The sequence below is a fragment of the Myotis yumanensis genome, unplaced genomic scaffold, assembly GCF_028538775.1.
Source record: "Myotis yumanensis isolate MYYU_CA2020_CCGP unplaced genomic scaffold, mMyoYum1.0.hap1 SCAF_17, whole genome shotgun sequence".
Taxonomy (NCBI): domain Eukaryota; kingdom Metazoa; phylum Chordata; class Mammalia; order Chiroptera; family Vespertilionidae; genus Myotis; species Myotis yumanensis.
Window position 1 is genome coordinate 1687971 of NW_027223768.1, and position 22504 is coordinate 1710474.

General features: G+C 48.6%; 1 protein-coding gene across 2 annotated transcripts in view; it reads right to left on the reverse strand.

Annotated features, from left to right (window-relative positions):
• Nucleotides 1-14295, reverse strand: part of DPYD (dihydropyrimidine dehydrogenase) — a 347040-nt gene extending 332745 nt beyond the window's left edge. Inside the window, exon 1 of one of the 2 annotated variants that reach the window (XM_070395710.1) lies at nt 14169-14293. In XM_070395710.1, the coding sequence (XP_070251811.1) occupies nt 14169-14207 (39 nt within the window). In that variant the 5' untranslated portion in view covers nt 14208-14293. Of the gene's footprint in view, nt 1-14168 lie in introns of both variants that reach the window. The other variant, XM_070395711.1, reaches the window with a different exon arrangement.
• Nucleotides 14296-22504: the final 8209 nt, after the last annotated feature.

A 22504-nucleotide genomic window follows, 5' to 3' on the forward strand; every position in this document is an offset into this window, starting at 1 on the left:
AGAGGCAGGGTCCTGAGCTCCATGACTACTTCCAGCGCATCAATGGCCCGAGAGGGGGCGCATTCCCCGTCACTGCACCTGCACCTGCGGCGGGCGTGGGAGCAGGGACAAGAGAGCCGGTTTAATGGTGATTCCCTCCCTCCCGCAGCTTAACTTTGTAAGGCACCTAGACAAGAAGCAAAGACATTCTCCAAATGTCAGCAGTGACCTCTCCACTCACGTTTATCTTCATTAAGCTCCAGCCAGTGAGGGGGGGGGGGGGGGGGGGCGGGGGGGTTGGGGGAGCCGCATTAAAGGGAGGGGTGCACGCCTCTGTTCCTTCCTCTCCTCCTTTAGGGGCTCTAACTTCCCATGTGAACTGAGATAGATTTGAGGGGACCCGAGTGGCAAGACAGAAGCCTGTGGGTAAGAAAAGGGCTGCATGCCCTGCACCACGTGTCTCTGGACTCCTTTACACCAGAAGAAATCAATTACTGTCTTGTTTCAGCCACTTCCATTCATTTTTTTTTAATAATATGCCGCATAATCTGGTGCTCGCGGTGCCCAAGATGATTCCGGTGGCCAACCAGGTGTGGGAAGCACTGACAGGCTGCGCCGCAAGGGAACATGCTCCGAGCCAGGGTGCATCTAAATGTCAAAATGAGAGCATTTGGCTCCTGTACTTGAAAGACAAATGGGAAATCACATCAGCATAAGTTAGTATTTTTCTTGAAATCCATCAAGATGTCAAAAAATCCTAAACCAAAAATTACTCATTTCAAAAAGTGATCAATGGAAACGTTGTCGGGCCAGCACAGAAAAAAAAAAAAAAAAAAAAAAAGATTCATTTTCATCTGCATTGATCGGCTGCTGATAGGGTGCTCCCTTTGAACAGACGTGAGTCTTTTACAATATGGCACAAGGATGTGACCGGTCCTTGGTCAACTGTTTGCCGGAAACTTCGCACAGCCATCCCCCGCATGTAACCCTCCCCCTTCAAGCTGCACTGTGTGAAACCCCTCCTACCAGGCCGCGGTGGGTGGCACACTCCGACTTCTCAGGTGCACCATTGCCATCAACATTCTATTCCTTTCAAGGTTGGCTCTCAGCCTGGTGTGTATTCCAAACAAGACAACAGTTCAACTCTCTCTCAAAATGTCCTAGTGCCCCTGATTTGAAAATAACACATAGACATGTTTTTCTAAAACAGCGGTTCTCAACCTGTGGGTCGCGACCCCTTTGGCGGTCGAACGACCCTAAGACCATCCTGCATATCAGAAGATATTTACATGACGATTCATAACAGTAGCAACATGACAGTTATGAAATAGCAACGAAAATAATTTTATGGTTGGGTCACACCATGGGGAACTGTATTTAAAGGGCCAGAAGGTAGAGAACCACTGTCCTAGACGTTCCTCCACTGAACGACTGTTTATGATGGGGGCTACCAGTACGCCGGGCACCTTTCTGAAGGGTTTTCCTTATCACAAGCCCATGAGGCCCTTAGTATTATCGCCAGATTCCAGAGAAGAAAACAAAATTACCAGGAGGCTGAGTCACCTGTCGAGAACATGCCAGAGATTCCAACCAGCTCTCCGGCTTCAGACTCTACACCAGCCGTGGGCAAACTTTTTGACTCAGGGCCACAATGGGTTCTTAAACTGGACCGGAGGGCCGGAACAAACGCATGGATGGAGTGTTTGTGTGAACTAATATAAATTCAAAGTAAACATCATTACATAAAAGGGTACGGTCTTTTTTTTTTTTTTTAGTTTTATTCATTTCAAACGGGCCGGATCCGGCCCGCGGCCCGTAGTTTGCCCACGGCTGCTCTACACTATAAATGACGACTCCGTCCTTTCTCCATGGGCAGCGGTAACATTAGCTTCATATTTATTTTAATGCATGTAACTCAAGGGTTGCTGGCTAGCCCATGTAAATAATGAAATGAGTTTTGCTTTGGGGCTGACAAGACCTGAAGTCAGACTTGAAAGGTCTGTCACCTCTCTCTCAGCCACAGGGGCTGACAACCCAGCACACCTAGGTTATCAGCTGTTGGTTTAAATGAAGAGAAAGAGGCGGCATTTGGAATCACTGATAAGAAAGCTCCAGCAGGAGCTGAGGACAATGACTGTTCCTCGTGAAGTACCTCTCCTGTCAACAATGTGGGATTACTGGGGAGTGGCAACTACCGAAAATAAAAGTTGGAAGGCAGAAGGAGCTTAGGGAGAAAGAGTGTTCCGTTCTTCCTGGCACTGCACTTGAACGTCGGTGGCATCTTACAAATGACATATAGGCTAAAAAAATTTTTGACAGCGAAATAGAGCTGTTTCAAGTGCCTTTCAATTGTTGGATTTGAATTAAATCCAGACATCTTATCTGAAAAGCCAAGATTTTTCCCCTTAATTGTGAAGAAACCACAGATGCTCTGGTACCAAAAATAGAGTTCACAACTCAGAAATGTCAAGTAACACTACTTCCATTATAACAGAAATTACATGCTTAACACTTTCGATTCATAAAAAAATTTCACATGCATGATTAGATCATGGATTTGAGTGAAACCCACGCTTGTCTAATATGTTCTGCTTGTGTGCTGTCTGTTCCACTAGACTGGGAGCTTATTGAGTATGATGATTGCCTAGGACAAACCTCAGGATCTTCAGTGCCTCGTATAGAACAGAATATAAAGGAAGTCTGCACTGGATTGAACGGCACCTTCTCAGTGTCAGAGCCAGAAGCGAGGTCCATTGACAGACAGACCTCGTAAGGTGGAAGGACAACCCAACACAGGCCAAGTGGAAGGCCGTCAAGGTGAGGACAAGGTCTCCTGACTCCACTGCATCACCAAATTCATTCAAAAGTACTACTCCTGCCGAAACCGGCTTGGCTCAGTGGATAGAGCGTCAGCCTGCAGACTGAAGGGTTCCAGGTTCGATTCCGGTCAAGGGCATGTACCTGGGTTGCGGGCACATCCCCAGTGGTGAGTGTGCAGGAGGCAGCTGATCGATGTTTCTCTCTCATCGATGTTTCTAACTCTCTATCTCTCTCCCTTCCTTTCTGTAAAAAATCAATAAAATATATTTTTTAAAAAAAATACTACTCCAGCCCAGCTGGTGTGGGCCAGTGGTCGAGCGCCGACCTATGAACCAGGAGTTCATGCACGGTTCGATTCCCGGTCCCGGCACATACCCAGGTTGCAGGTTTGAGCCCCCGTACGGGGTGTGCAGGAGGCAGCCCAGCCATGATTCTCTCTCATCATTGATGTCCCTATCTCTCTCTCTCTCTCCCTTCCTCTCTGAAATCAATAAAAATATTTTTTATAAAAAAAATACTACTATAAAATAAGTCCCAAATATTTTCAAATATTTTGAGTTATTATTTCATATTGCCTCTGACCCTAATTCTGACTGGAAGCCACATATAAAAGCAGAAACGGAGCAGAAATCAGGAACTGGATGAGTAATGAGAGAGAGGCATGACAGGTCAGAAGTTCAGGGTTGCGGAGAGGTGTTGGATACAGCTAGATTTCTTTTATTTCCCCCAGAAAGGCTGCATGATCCCTACATTTGAAAGAATCCTTGAAGCATTATGCGTTTTCCATCGCCATGGAGATACTCTTCATCTCGAGATGAGTAAATTGTCGCCGTCACCTTCCACACAAAGCTCCTCACACTTCAGCTGTCACTGTGCAGATTCATACGGAAAATACATTTTAAGCAGTGGCATCGCTGTGTAATGAGTAATAATTTCCCCAAATTAGCAGCATTCAGTGTCTAGGGAGGTTTCTTTTATTATTGTATTCGTAGACTATTTAGTAAAAGGCGCATGCTAACCAGAGCCCTTTCCCTCTGACGACTTGTCTGAAGTAGGGCACGCCGCTAGGAAACAATTGCTATTATGCTCCGTTTGGGGAGAAACAACTGTGATAACTTCCAGGTGTTTGATAAAAGGCGCTTCCTGGCGCTGGACGGGCCCACAGACCGTCTGTCAGCCGTCCTGGCGCCTGAAGGCGTTCGAAGGTACGAGCATCTTTCTCGGGGATGACAGATATCAGTTATAATTAAGGTTATTGTGCTGGCACGGAACAGAGTCTGACTTAATGGAAGACTGATGGGAATTAACAAGGGTGCTGCGTAATTGCCCAACAGGCTTCACTGTGGGCTCCGTTCCTGCTCGTCACACACTCGCTGCGACTGGCAGAGGCAAAGGCGGGGTGATGGACACATCTCCTGTATTTACGATGAAGTACAGTGAGAACCTACCGGGCTAGAAACAACGTGTTCAACAATAGAGCTCAGATTTCTTTTCTTTTTTTAATCCTCAATGGAGGATTTTTTTTTTTTATTGATTTTAGAAAGAGGAAGGAGGGTTGGGGGGGGAGGGAGAGAAAGAGAGAGAGATACATACATACATTGGTTGCCTCTCCTACTCGCCCTGACCCGGGATCGAACCCGTGACCTTTCTGGTATCGGGATGACTCTCAAGCAACTGAGCCACCTGGCCGGGCTCAGATTTCTTTTGCCTTGAAATTTGTTATATCAAGCGTAATATATTTTATTGGAGAAAGTTAAAAAGGTGTTCATTGAAGTTCAATCCTCCTATAAATGCAGGACAAATAGCTCAAGTATTTGAGTCACCCACTCTTACACACTGGATGAGGCACGCGGTAAGTTTTAAATGCATATATGTCTCCCACAATGCATGTGTCAGTTCCAAAGTAGAGCTTCAGCAACAACCAGAATTGTGAAACGGGCAAAACATAGCAGTCTTGGAAAGCAACACTGAACATGGGTGAGGCCGCGGAAATGCTCTGTGCCTGTTAAATTAATCCTGTCCTCAACACAGCAGCATGTTTAGGAGTAATGGTATCTTCTTTAAGTTAGTCCTTAAAAACATGTGTAGGCATTATCTTAAAATTCACTTTTATTTTCTAAAATAAAATTCATTGTCCTTCATTTTCAAAGTGCACTAGAGGAACCCAGAGATCCAAATAGCCTTTAAAAACAAAACAAAACCGTACTTGCCCAGAACTGCAAGGCAAATGGCCACAGACAAAAAGAAAAATGACCAAAAAATATGATGCTAGATAAATAAAATTTGGAGTCCTGCTAGTACAAACTGGAAAAAGATGGAGACGGGTGAAGACTAGCCAACGGAGTTCGGGACCCAGCTCCAATGGCAGGAGGGGGCCGGTGGTGAGGTCCTCTTCCCACCTCCACCTTTTTAGGGCTTAACCTCTGCATGAGGACACGCTCACCTAACCACCCAACAGTAACCAGCAACCAGGAAGCATCAGGGACTCCCTATCCCCCTCCCCCCAACTCCCAAGGAGGCATTCCCCAGCACCTCCCTGGGAAGAGCAGTGATGAGCACCATAGCTTTTCCTGAAAAGCCCTCCTTAATCAATTCATTGTTATTCTGAGCATCCATTATACTAATAAAAAGTCAACAACATTTAAAGATGCCATTATTAAACCATGGGACGACTCTGAGATTATCTCGCAGGATTCACGGGGCGGCAAGGTGATCCTGCATTTCAGTGGCGATCCCTTAACAAGGAAGGAAGGAACTCCAAGTTCCAGGTCAATCAACTGGTTTCCATGGTGCACAAAGGCACTGGTGAGCTTGAATAATCAATCGCGTGATAACTTGCGTAACCAGTCAATGAAACTCAGTCTTCCCAGAAAAGTTGACCCAAAGGGTGAGTCAACAAGCCCAAATGTTATACCCATCTAAGCCAGGGGTAGGGAATGTCCAGCCCTCGGGCCAAATAAGGCCCAAGAACTCACTTGGTCTGGCCCTGCCACAGCCTTAGGGGAGCTCATTACATGTCTGACCAAACAGAGCAGGCTAATTTTTAAGCTGGTAATTTTGTATGGCCCACACACACAAATGATGTTATAACTATCCAAATGGCCCTTGGCAGACAAAAAGGTTCCCCACCCCTGATGAGCCATACGTTTTTCATAGAAGTACAGATTTTTAAGTTACAAAACCAAATATTCACATAGGTTCCTGATGCATTTCATTTCCAGATTAACTGAGAACTGGGCCAATGGGTATCTTTGGAGTACTGTAGTACAAATTATAATTATGGAATATATACCTCTACGTCTTTGCCATTTTAGCATAATTCATGCCAAATGGTCTAGGACTGAAGAGGCAAAGGGGGCAAGGGTTAGGCGAATAGAAGTCCAGTGTAGCTCACACCCTTGTAACGGCATTTGTGTTAATCCTCCAGTGTGAACTGTTGCCTTGACCGTGGGTCATTCTTGCTCTTCCAGCCCATCACAGCCCCTAATGTACGTTGGATGCCAAAGAAAAATGCCCTTGCGTCAAGGAGCCCAGCGAAGCAGAGTTTATAGCTCTCGTCCAAACGGGAGAAGTTAAAGGGAACAAACCAGGAAGGCAGAGAACCCCATGACCAGTTCAAGTCTCGCGGTCCACTCTGCCTTTTCTTCTTCCTGCTTTCTCCAGAGAGGACAGAATCTATCCTTAGAGGTCAAAGGAGCCCGGCGAAGGGCAGGGCTGCTCAGTGACACCATGACAGGAAATGACTGACGGCCTGTCCTCACCTCTGTCCACTGCCACCATCTGGCCCGGGCACCAGAAGCCTCTCAGGCCTCGCGCCACTCCCCCCCCCCCCCCCCGTGCAGGACTCCCAGGGGATGTGAATAGGAAAAGACTGACGAGAAAACTGTGAAGGCACAGGGTGGGAGCTGAGGTCACGGCCGAAGGCCCGCCCGCTCCGATCCTTCCTGGATTCCCGTTTTCATGTCATGTGTTTTGATGTTTGAATCAACAGCCCTGTAAGCGGGGCTCACCTGCGTAGGTTTTAATCTCCAGGTCACTGCTGACTTTAATCACACTGTTCCAACCCTTCTGTGCCCTTGGCCTCATCGTTTCTGAAAGAGACAGCTCTGTAGGGCTGGACCGTGTTTTTATGTATGTGTTTATGTCTAAATATGTCTTTATTGATTTCAGAGAGAGAGAGAGGGAGGGAGAGAGAGAGAAATATCAATGAGAGAGGACCACTGATCAGCTGCCTCCTGCTTCCCCCCTACTGGGGACTGAGCCCACCTGTGCCCAGACCTGGAATTGAGCCCGCGACCTCTGGGTGCATGGGCTGCTGCTCAAGCAACTGAGCCACACCTGGAACCATGTTTTTAAGTAAGGCGGCGGGGTCAAGCGCGCTGCCGGTGTGCAGAGCCACATCCCCCCTTAACTCAAACCTGCCAGCCCCGGTCTTATACCTGACGTACACTCCACCCTTCTCAGCCAGGACAGCCCTCCACCTGTCCCTGGAAAAAGACACCTGCACCCTTTCACGGCACCTCCATTACTGGAGATCAGAGTGAAGGAGAAGTTAGCATGCGCTTGTCTGCACAGGGTGATCCCCATCTAACATACGGGGGGACAGGGTTCTCCCAGCGCCGACCCCGACTCTGCTGCTCTACTGCAGCGGACTGATTCTTCCGGTGGCTTTCTCACTGGTCCTGGGACTAGATCAGAACCAGCGCTTTAGTGAACATTATTTCTTGGCATTCTCAGTGATATTTAGAAGGGATGTGGAGCTGTCCTTTCCTGAAAAGTAATACCTACACGATTATTAAAAACAACCAAACACCAACTCGCTATGTTTTGGTACAAAATGGACTAAGCTTTGGTTTCTCTAAGCGAGCATATTAGCTTCGAAGAAAGTTTTTCTAGACGTCTAAGCGCGCCTGCACACACTGTATTTGCTCACGAGTAATTTTTTTTTTTCATCTGGGAAGGGGAGGGAGTTGGAGATCAACGCGTTTTGCACCAAGAAAGAAACACCAAGCTCGTTCAGAACTCTCATTTAGATAACAAATTTTTGGCACCTGCTTGTAATAATGTTATTTCTTTGAGAATTTCAGCCTTGGTGGTGTAACAGCATTCGCACTGTCTGTCCTCTGCCTCGATCATAGTAATTAACGTGACAGCCTGTGTCCCTACTTCCCAGGTGCTTGGAAATTGATATTATGAGTGCTTATGAGTGTCCCCTGGAGGCACTGCTCACTGGGCCACTTTGAAGAAAAATCTCTTCATCAATAATGAAGCCCCGAGGGCCACTTCTCAGGGGACCCACGCAAAATTACATGTCAACCCCGGGCCTGATTTATACAGATGGCGCCCCGCCTGGCCGTGTTTTATTACCCACCGCTCTCTGCGGAGCCTCCCCGCCGGCCCCCTCACCTCTAGGTCTCTCCCAAAACGTCACCCTCTGGTGTTCGGCTACTGCAGGAAGCAGTTAAAACTAAACCCCAAGGAGAGAGGGAGAAGCGACAGCCAGGTAAGGGCTGGCCACACTCGCACGAACGAAAAACAGAGCCAGTCCTGGCCCGAGCGGCTCGGTTGGTTGAGTGTCGTCCTTGCACTGAAAAGTTGCCCGTTCGACTGGTTCTGTTCCTGGTCAGGGCACATACCCAGGTTAGGGTTCGATCAGGGAATGTCTGGAAGGCGACTGGTGGGTGCTTCTCTTTCACATCTCTCTCTCTCTCTCTCTCTCTCTCTGTCCTCCTCTCTCTAAGCATGTCCTTGAGTGAGGATTTAAAAAATAAATAAAATAATTGAGTCAGGATTTGAACCCAGGCCTGTTTTAATGGAATGCTTTTTGTAACCCATGGAATAGAACTTGATGCCGTGCAATACAAAATAAGTAAGTTTCTACAAAAGCCCCGAGTTGCTACCATCCATAGATGTCTGTCTGTTCGGTCTAAGAGGAAAGCTATACGTTGAAGTGAGTGCAGATGTTTCGTACCTGCTGGTATTAACATTTTAATTACGGAAGCTGTAAGTATTCTAAACCGCAGGGAAGGCATAATCCGATTAAGCGTTATCTCCCTCGTGTACCTGGCTCCGGGGTATCTGTGAACACCCACGCTCCTGATGTTCGAGGCCAAGAACACCTCCTGCCTTGACACGGAGGATTAAGAGCAAATGAAGTTCAGAAGGTAAACAAGTCACCTCTGAAAATTAACATCCCGATTATAGATAAACGCATAATCTTAGAATGCCGAGTTCAATGTTTCCGAGTTAAAGCAGAGCAGAGATGACGAAGAACTGTCCTTACAGTTTTAAGGACTAAAGGTTTGGGGCCCATATTGGTCGCTGTGTCCATGTGGCTGAGGCAGAAAAATAAAATATTACTTTTCAGTCTCCTGTTCAGCCCACGAATGCCTGCTCCACATCTACTCTCTGATTCTCTTTTTAATTATTATTTTATTACTTAAATTTGTTCAGTCTTATGGTCTTTAATTTTAGGGCTTTTAATTTTTAATGTAAGATTGTGCTAATTATGAGGATTCTCCCACGGAGACCAGCCATGTTTACCTTACTGGAACGTCTATTTTTCAGTTCTTGGGTCGTTTGCCAGCTTATGTCCAGATTTGGTAAAAATGCTGTATTCAAACAGTTAAGGAAAGACAGGATTGCCTAAAGGTCTTGCCATTACCTCAGCATTTTGAATCTAGATCTTCTTGGAATTTTTAGGAATTCCTTACTGTAAATGTTCAGCTTTCCGAAACTGGCCTTCTCCTCCAAAAGTTAAGAAAGGAGGCTACTGAATCCCAGCACATTTTTACAATTAAGCAATTGGGCAACACTACCTGCTCTGATGAAGATGAAGCTGATTCAAGCTAAAAACCTCCCTAGTGATAGATTCATCTCTAGTCATTAATCTCATGGTTTTTAATTAAACTACTAAACCCAGTCATCTGAACTCATATATAGCAGGTAGAATGTTTTAACTGGATTGAAATATATATCTGACCATGCTTAACTAAAGAAACGTGAAGTCCCTTACAGCAACAACGATATCCCTGAAATGAAGTTAACTCTCCAGATCACTCCATCAGGTAGATTTCTCCTGCCCAGCTGAATCCCTTAGAAAGGAAATGTGCCTTCAGCGGGATCCCTGGGGCAGCTTAAAGTAGGGAGGGCAACCGAAACTCACAGAACAGGTGTGAAGTTTTAAAATTAAAAATAAAGAAGTAAAAGCCTTTGCAAGCCAAGATAGCATTTCCACAGCTCCCTGGTGCCTAGGCAATAAAAGAAGACAAGGCCGTTACTGGTACAGGAATAAACACTTTACAAGGGCAGGTAAACCAAGAACCACGGCTCTTGCAAAGTTCAATCCTATTGGCCCCTTTGGATCCAGGACCCGCTCGCTAGCCTCCCTGGGGCAAAGGCAGTTCTGACGATGGGTATTCTGAAACAATCTTCCGCCATCTCTACCCACTTGTAACTCATGGTCTTTCCTTTTGTCAAATGCTCCTTAAAAGTGACGTTCCCCAAGTTGTTTCCATGACAGTCCCATTTTCCAAATCTATCATTTTATCTCATTTTCTTAATAAACACAGAAAATTCTCGATGATCTTCCCCAATGATTAGAATCCGTAAGATAGGCCATTCGGAACTGCTTTTGTTTGACTGGAAATGTACTGTGATTTTGTGAACAATGGGCTGAAATCCCTCCCTCTTCATTCAGGGTCAATGTGAAATGAGTTTACAACCCCTCACTACTCATTAATAAAATTCAAGGGCTGGCCCATGCCCTGTGATTGTGGGAGCAGTTGAGGAGGAGGTAGCAATTCAGTTGGGTTGTAAATGTTTACCAAAATGTAAACGCATATACTTTCATTTATTTTTTTTATATTTTTATTGATTTTAGAGAGAAAGAAAGAAACATCTATTTGTTGTTATGTGCCCTGACTGGAGATCAAACCTGAAAACCTTGACTTAAGGCAGTGGTTCTCCACCTTGGCTGCACATTAGAATCACCTGGCAATCTTTTTAAAATCCTGATTTCTGGGCCTCGGCCTTGGGAAATTCTGTTTCTTTGTTATGGGGTGGGGCCACAACATCAGTAACAAAGAAACAGAATTTCCGGAGGCTGAGGTCCAGAAATCAGGATTTTAAAAGGATTCCCAGGTGATTCTAATGTGCAGCCGAGGTGGAGAGCCACTGGCTTAAGGGGACGATGCTCCAATCAACCGAGCTACCCAGCCAGGGCTCACTACACTGCTGTAGCCTATCCTCCAGTATCCATGTCAGTGGGAGGGGAACAAGACAACAAACAAAGGCAAACGCTTCCAAAATCGTTCTGACTTGCTTTTCAAGGTGCTGATACCACACTCACCACCTTTCCAAACGGCATCAAGTACCGTGAAGGCCCTGCTGACGTCAGGGGAAGTGGTGCAGGCAGGCGGGTGGGAAGCTTGGAGGCCTCTGAACCTCCCAGGAGACTCTGCGCTCAGTCATCCTGGACACCGCTCGGCCGCATTCAAAGAGCGAGTCCACAGAGCCAGCGAACTTTCAGAAGAAAAGAACAGCTACTGCTTGGGAATACTAATTATTTGATTGGCATTGACTTTCCTGATAGGTTTCTGTACTTTTACTTTCTAACAGGTCTGTCCTTTTTCCTGACAAGGTGTGGACTGTTGTTGGCTAATTACCTCCTTTTTTTCTTACTCAGCATATTATGCAATTGAGAAAGTTGCCTGAAGTCACAGGAATAAGGAGGGGTGGAATTCCTCAACCCCAGGCAGTCAGCTAACGTGACTGCGAATAAACCTGCCTGCTCATGCCTTCTCGCCCAGGACGGCAATGACAACCACCGCCGAGTGTCCGAGCGCGGTCCCGTTGCCTGGTCTCTGTGACCTTCTGATGCACCCTCGCTGGGCCCATCTTCCTGCTCAGGGACATCGCAGTCTTGGGTTTGGCGTCCTTCTGGTTGCTTTTCATGCTCCCAACCTTTCCCCTGTGATGGGATGTTGGATGGAGGCTAGAAATCACGGAGGGATCACCGGGAGCAACGTTTTTCACCTCAGTGACCTTTCCCTCAGAAACAAGGATGTGTCTTGACTGCGTTGATGAGACCTGAGGGTCCCTAGGTAGCTTTGGGGGGGGGGGGCGGGGGGGGGGGGAGAAGACGGGGAATTAAATCACTGTTATAGCAGGTTGTCACCAACACCTTCTGTTCTGTTCACATTTATCAAGGGAACTTGTTTTCCGTTTGAAAAAAAAATGAAAAAATTTTTTTTTCAAGATGACTCGCTTCTCCATATATTGGAGACTAAGGCGGCGGTCACAGTCAGATGGAACTCTAGACCATGGGTTTAATAAACCCATGCAGGGAAAGCAAACCCAATGTGTGCCCTGGAATTGGATCGAACACCGAGTCTTCCTAATTCATTCGAATTCTTCAAACAAAAGTGAACTCGTGTGGTAAGTCAAGAGGACAACTGAGGCATCTAAGCTGGACCATGTTCCTCTAGGTCGGTGGTCGGCAAACTGCGGCTCTCGAGCCACATGCGGCTCTTTGGCCCCTTGACTGTGGTCAAGAAGTTTCAATCGCACTGCACGTGGTATTTTGTGGAAGAGCCACACTCAAGGGGCCGCAGTTTACTGACCACTGCTCTAGGCTTAAGGTATTTTTCCTCACTGCACTGTATTTGAAGGATGGATTTCAGTCTTTCATGGTCCTCTAGCTCCCGCATCACAGCTTTACTTTGAGGGAAAAGTAAGGCAGGTGTATGAGCAGAGAGGTTACTGATTCAAGTGTGTTGCATATCTGAACGACATAAATGCTGAAAAACCACTATTCTAGGTTATAAGGAATGTCGGGCAGGCGGGCTGCATAAAGTCAGGTGGAGGCCGGTGTGAGGGCTCTGACTTCTAACAGGGTCTCAGCTGAAACAATATACGACATTAAGCCAGTCACATCAGTGTCACTGGCATCTTTTCCTTAGTGTGATGTGGCTAAGAACTGATTTCAAAGACAAATATATGAGAGACAGAAAGAAATCAGTTAGGCAGATAACAACCATTCTGAAATTCAAAGGCCAAAGGCAGCTGCCCTCTGGCACTCCTATTTCTGAAATCAGCACTGGATACTGAGGGACTTTGCTATTGTTGCGCAGGGAGGGGGGGGGAGGGGGGGAGGGAGGGAGGGGGAGGGGGGTCAGGTCAAAGTAACAAGGACAAAAAGAACTAGAATGTAAATCCGCCTCTTTTACCCTTGGCACACATACACAGGCATTGGGTTACATATATCCTATTGATCCATACGAACAAGTAAATTATCTGCGAGAGAAATTACTAGTAAATCAACTGAAGAAGCCCACAGATGTACTTGGGCGCTTGTTACTAAAATGGCATTTTCAAACCAATGTATGGAGTCTGGAGAAAACACTACGGCCACTCTCCAAACAGAATAGCAAGTTCTTTCCATCAACAGCAGAGACAAAGCGTGGCAAAAGCAGCTACTCTGCAAACAGGTGGTTTTAAACTTTTACTTAAGCCACTGAAAGCGGACGAAAGGACATTGTCGTCATTTCTAAAGAACACACACACACACACACACACACACACGAGCAAACAGAGGTCTTATCAGACTCACATAAAGAAAAGCCTCAAACAAAACCCACCATAAACTAAACAGCAGTGCCTCGCAGCTCAGAAATGCTGCCGTGGGTGAGTGTGTGCACCTAAAGTCCTATTTACAATTAAGTCTTTCTCACAGCATACATAGGGGTCCCGGGGAGAACTCACGGGAAATGGCCACTTCAGGTGGGACTTTATATTCAGAAAGAAAGATGACATTTTCACAGAAAACAGAGGAAAGCAGAAACTGCTCACAGGGGAGAAAGCCGGTTCCCTGGCATTTCTCAGGCTCTCGGTGATGCTAAACTGTCCCCGAGCTGCGCTCTGGCCAGCGGGACGGCCACAGCCGCGCACACAGCTGTCCTGCAGGCACCGCGCCGGGGCGACTGCTCAGCTGCAGACCCCGCAGGTGGGGGCAGCAGGCAGGTGTCCCGAGTGCAGGTGGGGGGCGAGCAGGAGGAGCGGGGAGCTGCGGGAACGGGGCGCCGCGGGCCTGCAGAGCCCCTTGTCTGCCTGCAACTCTTGCGCCCCTTCAGCCACGCCACTCAGGTCAGGACGGGCTTCCAGACCTTCCCCCACCCCGTCCCGCTCCAAGGGCGCCCGCTCCACGCGCAGGACTCCTCGGCCGCCACGCACACCGCCCGCGGAGGCCAGGTTCCCGCGGCTCCCGCTCCTCCCGGGGCGCAGGGGTGGCCGAGGGTCTGCCCGGCCCCCACCCGCGGGGACCCCCCGGGACCCTCCCGCGCCCCCGGGAGCCAGCGCGCAGTCCGTACCTCGATGTCCGGCGCGTCCTTGCTGAGCACGGGGGCCATGGCAGCGTGTGCAGGCGGGGACCCTGGAGACAGACCCTTCGCTCGCGTCCTCGGGCTCGGAGTGCAGCGGAGTGCGGCGACCGGGAAAGAGGAAGCCCGGGGCCAGCGGCGCGGGGGCGGGGCCGGCCGTGACGCCCGCCGGCGAGGGCGGGGCGGGCAGGCGGACACGCCCAGGGGCGGGGAATAACACGAGAGGACACGCCCCAGATTGGCCGCGGGATGGCATGCCTGGGGCGGGGCTAACATAGGACACGCCTCTGGGCGGGGCTTCGCGCTCCGCGGGGAGACTCGCGGGCGCGGCTCAGTGCGGGGAGCTGGGGTCATCCTGCGCGCGCCGGGGCCCGTCGTCCGCCTCCCGCCTCCCCGCCCCCAGCCCGGCCGCTGGTTTCCCTTCCGCGGCGAAAGGAAGGGCGGGAGAGCGCCGGTTCGGGGGCTGCCCTTTGCAGTTAAGGGCTGAGCTGGGTGGGCGGGGCCCAGAGGTGACCGACCCACAGCATTCCGGGTAGAAGCAGCGGGCGCTCTGAGCGGCAGCCGGGCTCCTTTTCTTTCCTCCCGCAGGCCCCCCGCCCCAGGCCCCGCGAGGTGCACAAGTTGCATTTTAGGAGCTCGTCTGGGACGAGGTAGTAAAGGTTCCTCCCTCCATCACGCAGAGAGGCGGGCAGGGCCCTGGACCCTGGAGAAGGCCGGGCCGGGGGTCTTCGGGGAGATGGGGACCCCTGGGGACACTCCCTGGGCAAAGGCGGGCCCCGGAGCCCGGGGAGCAGCAATTCCGTGGCCAGAGGGCAGGTAGTGGTAAGGGCTGCAGGTGCTACAAAGTCTAGCTGTATTTTTGCAGAACAATCCATTCCGGTGACTCTTTTCAACAAGAATTCTTCTATAACGTTAAGCTCTTCAGAAGAGTTGCACCTTAAGTTTGGTTCCAGAGCTTGCTGGGGGTAGGGAAGCGGTTTCATTTGGAGATGGTCTCGATCCAAAAAAGATTCACCTGTATATGAGGACACCTGTTCTCCAGACCTCTCTTTTCCCGCCCCACTTAGACCAATGCCAGGTGAGCTGCAAATAACCTGGCCCCCCTCCCTCCCCGCCTCACCAAGGGCCTGGCCACTGCTGCCCTGACTGGTTGTGTTCCAAACGCAAGGTAATCTGTCTTCCCATCCTCCAGGCACTTGTCTCGCTGGGCACCTGTCCTCCCCCTGGAGGACTCTCCACATCTACTCACCCTGGAGTTCTCAGAAGCCTTCCCTGACCCATCCCACCACCCACAGAATGAGACTCACCTGCCTCTGTCCATTTGCAATTCACAGCCCTGTCGGATTGTATTGTCATGTTTATCTGAGGGAGGCTTGTTTACATCTGGCTCCCATTTAGAATGCGGGCTCCAGGAAGTGACGGCCCATGTCTGGCTTGGCTGTCTGCTGGATATTAAGTTCCTCGTCCAGGACTGAAATGTGCGAGACCAAGAATACTTGGTGGTTGAATGAACACAGTAGACCCTCAAGCCCTCTACGCACCACGAAGTTCATTTTAGAAACTTCAGTTGCTCTTTACCAGGTAAACCAAGTAAATCACAAACAGTACCCATGACTTCCTAGTTACCCATACCTTGCCTCCAAAGTCATCTATATCCTCTTGGAGATTTATCTATCTGTCTATCTGTCTATGAAGAATAAAAGAATATACACTATATGTATATGCACATATATAATGCATAGCTTTAACATAATATATAATTGTAACATATGTATGATTCCTTCTCCAATTTAACCAGAAAGCTTCAATGTCAATTTCCTAACCTCCAGAGATATGGACTCGTGCCCTTCTGCTAATACAAACCTTCTGTTAGGAATCCATACTTCAGTCGTTCTATGGGTACAGGTGTCTAAGATCTCCAAGAGTCAGACATTGCCTATCAATCAATTCTTCTTCTAAACTCATAGAGGATAAGCCCAACATATGCAGCCTTTACAAAAGTAAGAGCTTCTTCAGTGACACTCAGTAATCCAATGTAAAAGTCAAATGCTATCCTATCTCCCCCCCACCTCACCAAACAGATGTCTCCTGTTCTGAGATACTTAATGAAGGCATCTACTCGCATTGCTCACATGCCACACCTATCCTCTGTGATCAGTGACTGAATCTAATAATATGTGACATCCACTGAAATTCCACATTAAACACAGTTGCACCTGTAAACGGTCCAAGCTGTTGAAAGCTCACTGCAAATGCATTCCCCCCACACTTCCTAAAAGTTGTAAATTATGCTGGCATTTTTCAAGCTGTCCCTCCATCTGGAAGCGCAGTCACATATCAGGTGTTCCGCATTCATTGTTTCGTAGGCCCTGGAGAGACAGCTCATCTAATAGATGCATCTAATACAAATTACCTACGTGCATCTCTGCCGAATAGTCTACATTACACAAGTGATTATTATTCACTATGATTCTCACCACAGACAGAAGGAAGGCTTGGGATTCACCCTTCATTTCTGAAAAATTATTCAGAACCACAAATTTAGAAACAATAAAAATTCAGATTTCCATATGTTTTTTATCGCCCCCCCCCCCCCCATAGTCTAGCATTAAGCAATTTTTTCCCCATTCTTTGGAAGGTGATTTTACCCCAAAATGTCATCAGTGTGGATTGATCATGTGACCTATGTTTTCAAGTGATTTCCTAAGGTCAGCTTTACTCCTATCCAAACAGGCCAAGATAGTAAAAACTCAAAATCAGTTGACTCCAAATATTTCTAGCATTCCTACTCAAAAAAAGTCAATGTATGTCTGGATGAATTTGCTATAATTTATTCAACTACATATACTGTGTGTCCTATATAAGCACACCCCCACAGGCACCTATGTGGGCGCTGCATATATGTCTATAAATTATGTAATGCTGTAAAAAGTACAAATAACACAGAGGAACTACAGATCCCTACCAGAAATTTATTCAATAATTATGTATTGAGTGCTGTTGTTTCGGGCACTGTGCTAGGCCTCAGAGATGCCTCCGTGTATAATAAAAACATCTCCCTTGTCATCACAAACCCTAAGCCACTCCCTCAAAACACCGATAGTCACAGCGGGATTTTGAGCAAGTGGTTTCACTAACGGGCTTATTGTGAGAATTCAATGGCAAAAGGCATGGGATAGTGTTGTATGGGTTGCACAATGCCCTGTACTGTTAGTTAAATATTTAAAATTTGAAGGTATGCTCTCCAGTGCTCCCGTTCTGGAAAACCCACTGCTGCCTCGCCTGACCCATGCACTGAGGAGCATGATTGACATGCGTGGTTTGGTGTGAAATGCCGTGTGAGTAGGAGGTTTACAGACTTATCTGAGCTAGGGAGATGAACCCTCCTTAAGTTACCACACAGAAATGTCAGATTTCCTGTGAATGACAACATCAAGGGACAATGCAGGACTGTTATAGCGAGGGACCTGGGATATTGGAGAGGGGCTCCCTGAAGAAATGACCGACAGGCTGCTGAGATCCGAAGGACAATAGGAGATAAACAAGGGGGGGGGGGGGGGCGAGGAGAAAGAGAGACTTAAGAAGGTGAATGACTGTTTGTTTATTAAGGTATTAGGGGGAAAAAATCATAGACACAGACAACAGTATGGTGATGACCAGAGGGAAAGCGGGGAAGTGGGAGAGGGTAGAGGGGAGATAAATGGTGATGGAAGGAGACTTGACTTGGGGTGGAGAACACACAATACAATATACAGATGATGTGTTATTGAATTGTACCCCTGAGGCCTACATCATTTTATTAACCAATGTCATCCCAATAAATTCAATAAAAAAGAAGAAGAAGACAATTAAAAGCATTTCAGGCAAGGAAGTCGCCTGTGCAAAGGCCCTGAGGCCGCAGGTGCCCTGAGAGAGGGGGAGGACCCAGAGTGGGGCGATAGGCATATGCATGCATACACTGTCTGAGTCTTAGCTTAGGAAGTTGAATTTTACCCTCTAGGAAATGGGAAGCCGTGGAGGTTTTTTGGAAGCAGAGGAGCGGCACGATCCAATATGAAGTGGGAGGTATCACTCTGACTGCAAGGTATGTATGATTGCCCATCCGCGTAGCCACTTTGGTGAATGTGTGAAAATCGACCAAGCCGCGTCAGTTATGGGTTTGGCCTCGGTCATTTCCTCCACAGCCTGGCCTGTCACTTGGAAACCAAAATAAAGAATTTCCTACCTTCTACCAATGCCCCGGTCATTTAGCGCATTTTACACTCACGAAACAGAGCTCAATGTTTTTAATGAGCGTCTGAGAAGAAAATCTACATCCCAGACGGATTTCTGTCGCTCCCTCGGTGGCTATCTCTCTGTTTTCCGACATAAAACTATAAGGGTCCGTTTTTCAACCGTCTGAATAATGAGTGGCAGGCTGTTGTTCTATAGTTTGTTTTCATGATCCAGGGAGTCCCTGGACTGTGAGGTCATTGGTGGTTTTGAGTGGGCCTCATCCTTCTATCCTCCTGCCTAACACAGTACCTAGTACTAGTAGCTGCCTAACCATGTACGAAAAAGCATTCATTCTATACCCTATACACATGACAGGGTATGGAAAGCCTGAGGGGAAGCGATTTTTAGTAATAGGCGTGCACAGGGCGTCAGCGGGCAGTTCAGGCACACGTGAAATACACGCGGTCGCTCACCAAGTGAAATGGTAGCAACCAAATTTATAATCAAAGAAATGCCAATTGAATGGTTCTGAGATAGGACTGCTCACCTCTCGGACTGGCAACAAAATGTTGAAGGAGTGATTAGGGAAAAGGAGAATTAACAAATTCATGAGATTTTCTCACGAGTAAAAACTCGGCAGGAGTACAGAGGGCGAGCGGCTCGGCGGAGCGGGCCCAGCTTGCACCCTGTGCGTGGCCCTGGTCCAGCGCCTGCGTTTCGGATTGTTTTTATCTTCAGAAGACAATGAGGCCCGTCTGCAAAATTCACCTAGAAACAGGGTTCGTCCCAAAGCTGTTTGTGCAATAATCAAAAAGCAGCAACGCCGAAGCCGTGCAGCAGGTGACGGATCGACACATGCATTGGATAGGTACACCTCCATGCTACGCGGACTTGAGAAGCGAGGCTGCAGAATATGAACAGGAAACAGACGCCATGCAGTCGAACATGCGCTCCCCCTCACCCATCGTCCTGCTTTTTGAGGTTTCAGGTACCTGCGTGCAAACAATGCCTAAAAATACTAAATGGAAAATTCCGGAAATAAACAAGCCCCGAGTTCCCAGCGGCTCGGGCCCCTCTCAGAGCCCGGCGGACGAACTCTCGCGAGCGCTGCTCCGGGCGGCGCGAGTTGGAGGCTCCCGCGTGAGTCCCCCGTCGCCATCTTGTGTCAGAGCGGCTGTGGCGTGTCGGGGTGCAGGTCCCAGTCGCCCCAAAGTGCGGGAGCAGCCCCGCTGGCACCGCGGACGCCCAGGGCCCGCCACGGGCTCCTGCCGGCTGGAGAGGTGGGTGCCGCGGGGGGTGTGGACAGACGGACGGAGACACGGACAGATGGAGACGGAGCGCGCTCGCAGGACTCATGACAGAACATGATTATTATTGCTCTGTTGTGTCACATTGTCGTGACTCTCTCCCTGCGCCTGACTTACAAGTTAAACTGCATCACAGGGACGCGCGTGCGGAGCGCACACCTGTGGCCGGTCCTCGGGTTCGGGCCCCCGCCCCCCGGGCCTGGAAACCGAGTGACACCCGAGGCGACGGCCGCCAAGGACACGGAGTCACATGCGGACACGTTAGTAACGAAACAGTGACGGGCACTTAAAACGCCACCGCATCAGGGACACTCGGGAGCACGAGTCATTCTCTGCAAATCCGCGCGTGCGCGCCGCTCGGAGAACCTCGCGGGTCCTGCCTGGCGCCCGGCCCGTGGGAGGCGCTCTGCGAGTTTCCTGGGCAGTGTGTCCTGTGAACCCTAAACACCAGGATCGCCTGTAACGTGTGCAGCTTGTCTTGTGAGCATAGTTAGGAGCAGCCTGGGGTCCCTGGATGAGAACCTGTTGGGTGCTGGGGACTCAGTGAGAGCGCCTTCGGCTCCATCCCGCTGCAGGCACAAGCTGCTGGAATCCCGTCCTCTTACACGGTAATTGGAATAACGTCCTGTGACACAGCGAGTGGATGTGTTGGTTGATGTGAGCTACAAAGCAATAGGCTTGCTGGCCTTTTGCGCAAACAGAAAAGTGCCCTTGCAGTGCCCTAGAGGCAGGTCCGGGCCTCCCCACCCCCATTCCTGCTCCTCCTGTTCTCTCTGCCCATCCACGTGGGCGTTGCCCCCGCTGCGGCCTCTGCCTGCAACGATCCCCCCGCAGCCAGCCCCTCATGAGCTTCAGGCGGTCACAGGAAGGCCACCTTTGTGGTAAGGGCTACTCTGACCACCACGTTTAAAAGTTCAGCTCCCTTTAGTGACATTCACCACCTGCTTCCCTGCTGTTTTCTCCAGAGCATCCACTACAAACGGACATTCTGTTCGTTTTAATTACATGTCTGCTCACCACCTGCCTTCCTGTGGCAAAATGTAAGTTCCTCGAAGCTGTTCGGGTCCCTGTTGCACCCCCAGTGACCGAGGAGTGGCTAGCACACTGTACAGGCTCAACACATATATTAAAAAAAAAAAACAATACTAGAGGCCCGGTGCACGGATTCGTGCACCCCTGGGGTCCTTCCGCCTGGCCTGCGGGGATCAGGCCAGATCCGGCTCTCCGACATCGCCCCGAGGGGTCCCGGATTGCGAGAGGGCGGTTCTCAGGTGATGCACCCCAGAATCGGGATCCCTCCTCTCTCTTCCGGCTGCGTCACCCGAGAACCACAGCTGCCAAGTCACCGCAGCTCGGCAGCTCCTGCGTTGAGCGTCTGCCCCCTGGTGGTCAGTGCATGTCATAGCTACCAGTCGATGGTCAGAAAGCCACTTAGGCTTTTATATATACAAGATATTCTTAGTGATTTCAGAGACAGAGGGAGAGAGAGAGAGAGAGAGAGAGAGAGAAACATCAATGATGAGAGAGAATCATGGGTCAGCTGCCTCCTGCACGCCCCGCATGGAGGATGGGGCCCACAACCCAGGCATGTGCCCTGACCAGGAATCGAACCATGACCTCCTGGTTCACAGGTGGATGCTCAACCACTGAGCCACGCTGGCCGGGTGGTTCAACACATATTTTTGATGATTGCATAAAACAGCTAGTAGGTTATAGTCCCTGATCAGTTTTTATACTTCTGTATCAGCATTTGATACTGAATATTGTACACTGACGTGCCTGTCTCACCCGCCAGAGGGAATTGTTCAAGGCGAGGTCCAAGTCTTCTTAATCTTTGAATCCTCAGCTGAGAGTGCCGGAAGTAAGCAGGTGGCCTTGAACGTGTGCTGATTGAACGAGCCAAGGGATCCAAAGTCAGCACGTCTGTGTACCTTCCCAGTCGCACTTGCCCCAACGCGTCCTCAAATGTTTGAATTCAACTTCCTCAACTTAAGGAAGTGCCTGCTCTGAACCAGGCTCCCCGCCTCCCCCTCTCGCTTGGCAGTATTTGATGAGCAGAATCACTCCTGTGAAGTGCCACAGTGTTTGCAGTGAATCCAAAACTATTTTCCACCCCCTGACTTCATGTCTTAAACACACTGAGTTTCATCAGGTTTGTTTTGTTTTTCAAGTGTTCTGAGCAGTCGCTTCTAAATCTATTGAAAATGTTATCAAGTTACGTGTTTGTTGTTGTTTTTTGTTTATTTAATGTTTGCATTCGATGTTTAGAGTGCCAGGGAACAATTATTTGGTAGTTTGTATCTCAGGCAGAGGAACCATTCCTGAAATATTTTCACATTTTTTTTAGAAGAATTAATATATTACATATGTTTGCCATTGTATGTGTGGGGTGTGTGTGTATGTGTATTTGCCATCACAGAACTCATACACTAAACTCTTTTTTTAGCTTCAATTGAAAGAATTTCTTTTTGTTTTTCCTTCTTTTCTTTTCCTTTTTTTTTTTTTTTTTTAGGTGGGAGGTACAGGATGGGGGATGGGGTGCTGATTAGCATAACTTTTCCAAGCAGCACAAACACATTTCACAATGGGATCTCTGATAAATGTCCAAATGGATTTTAAAACTAAGTAAATTGAACTGCTTTTTACCGAGTCCCATAATTTATTTCAACCATCTGTGTCACACACACACACACGTTTTTTCTTAAGTGCTCTATGATTTTTTTGTTCCCCTCAGCACCCTCCTCATTGGCCCCCCTAATGGATCGATACGTCTTTCAGTCAAGAAAGTTTTTTTTTAACATCACT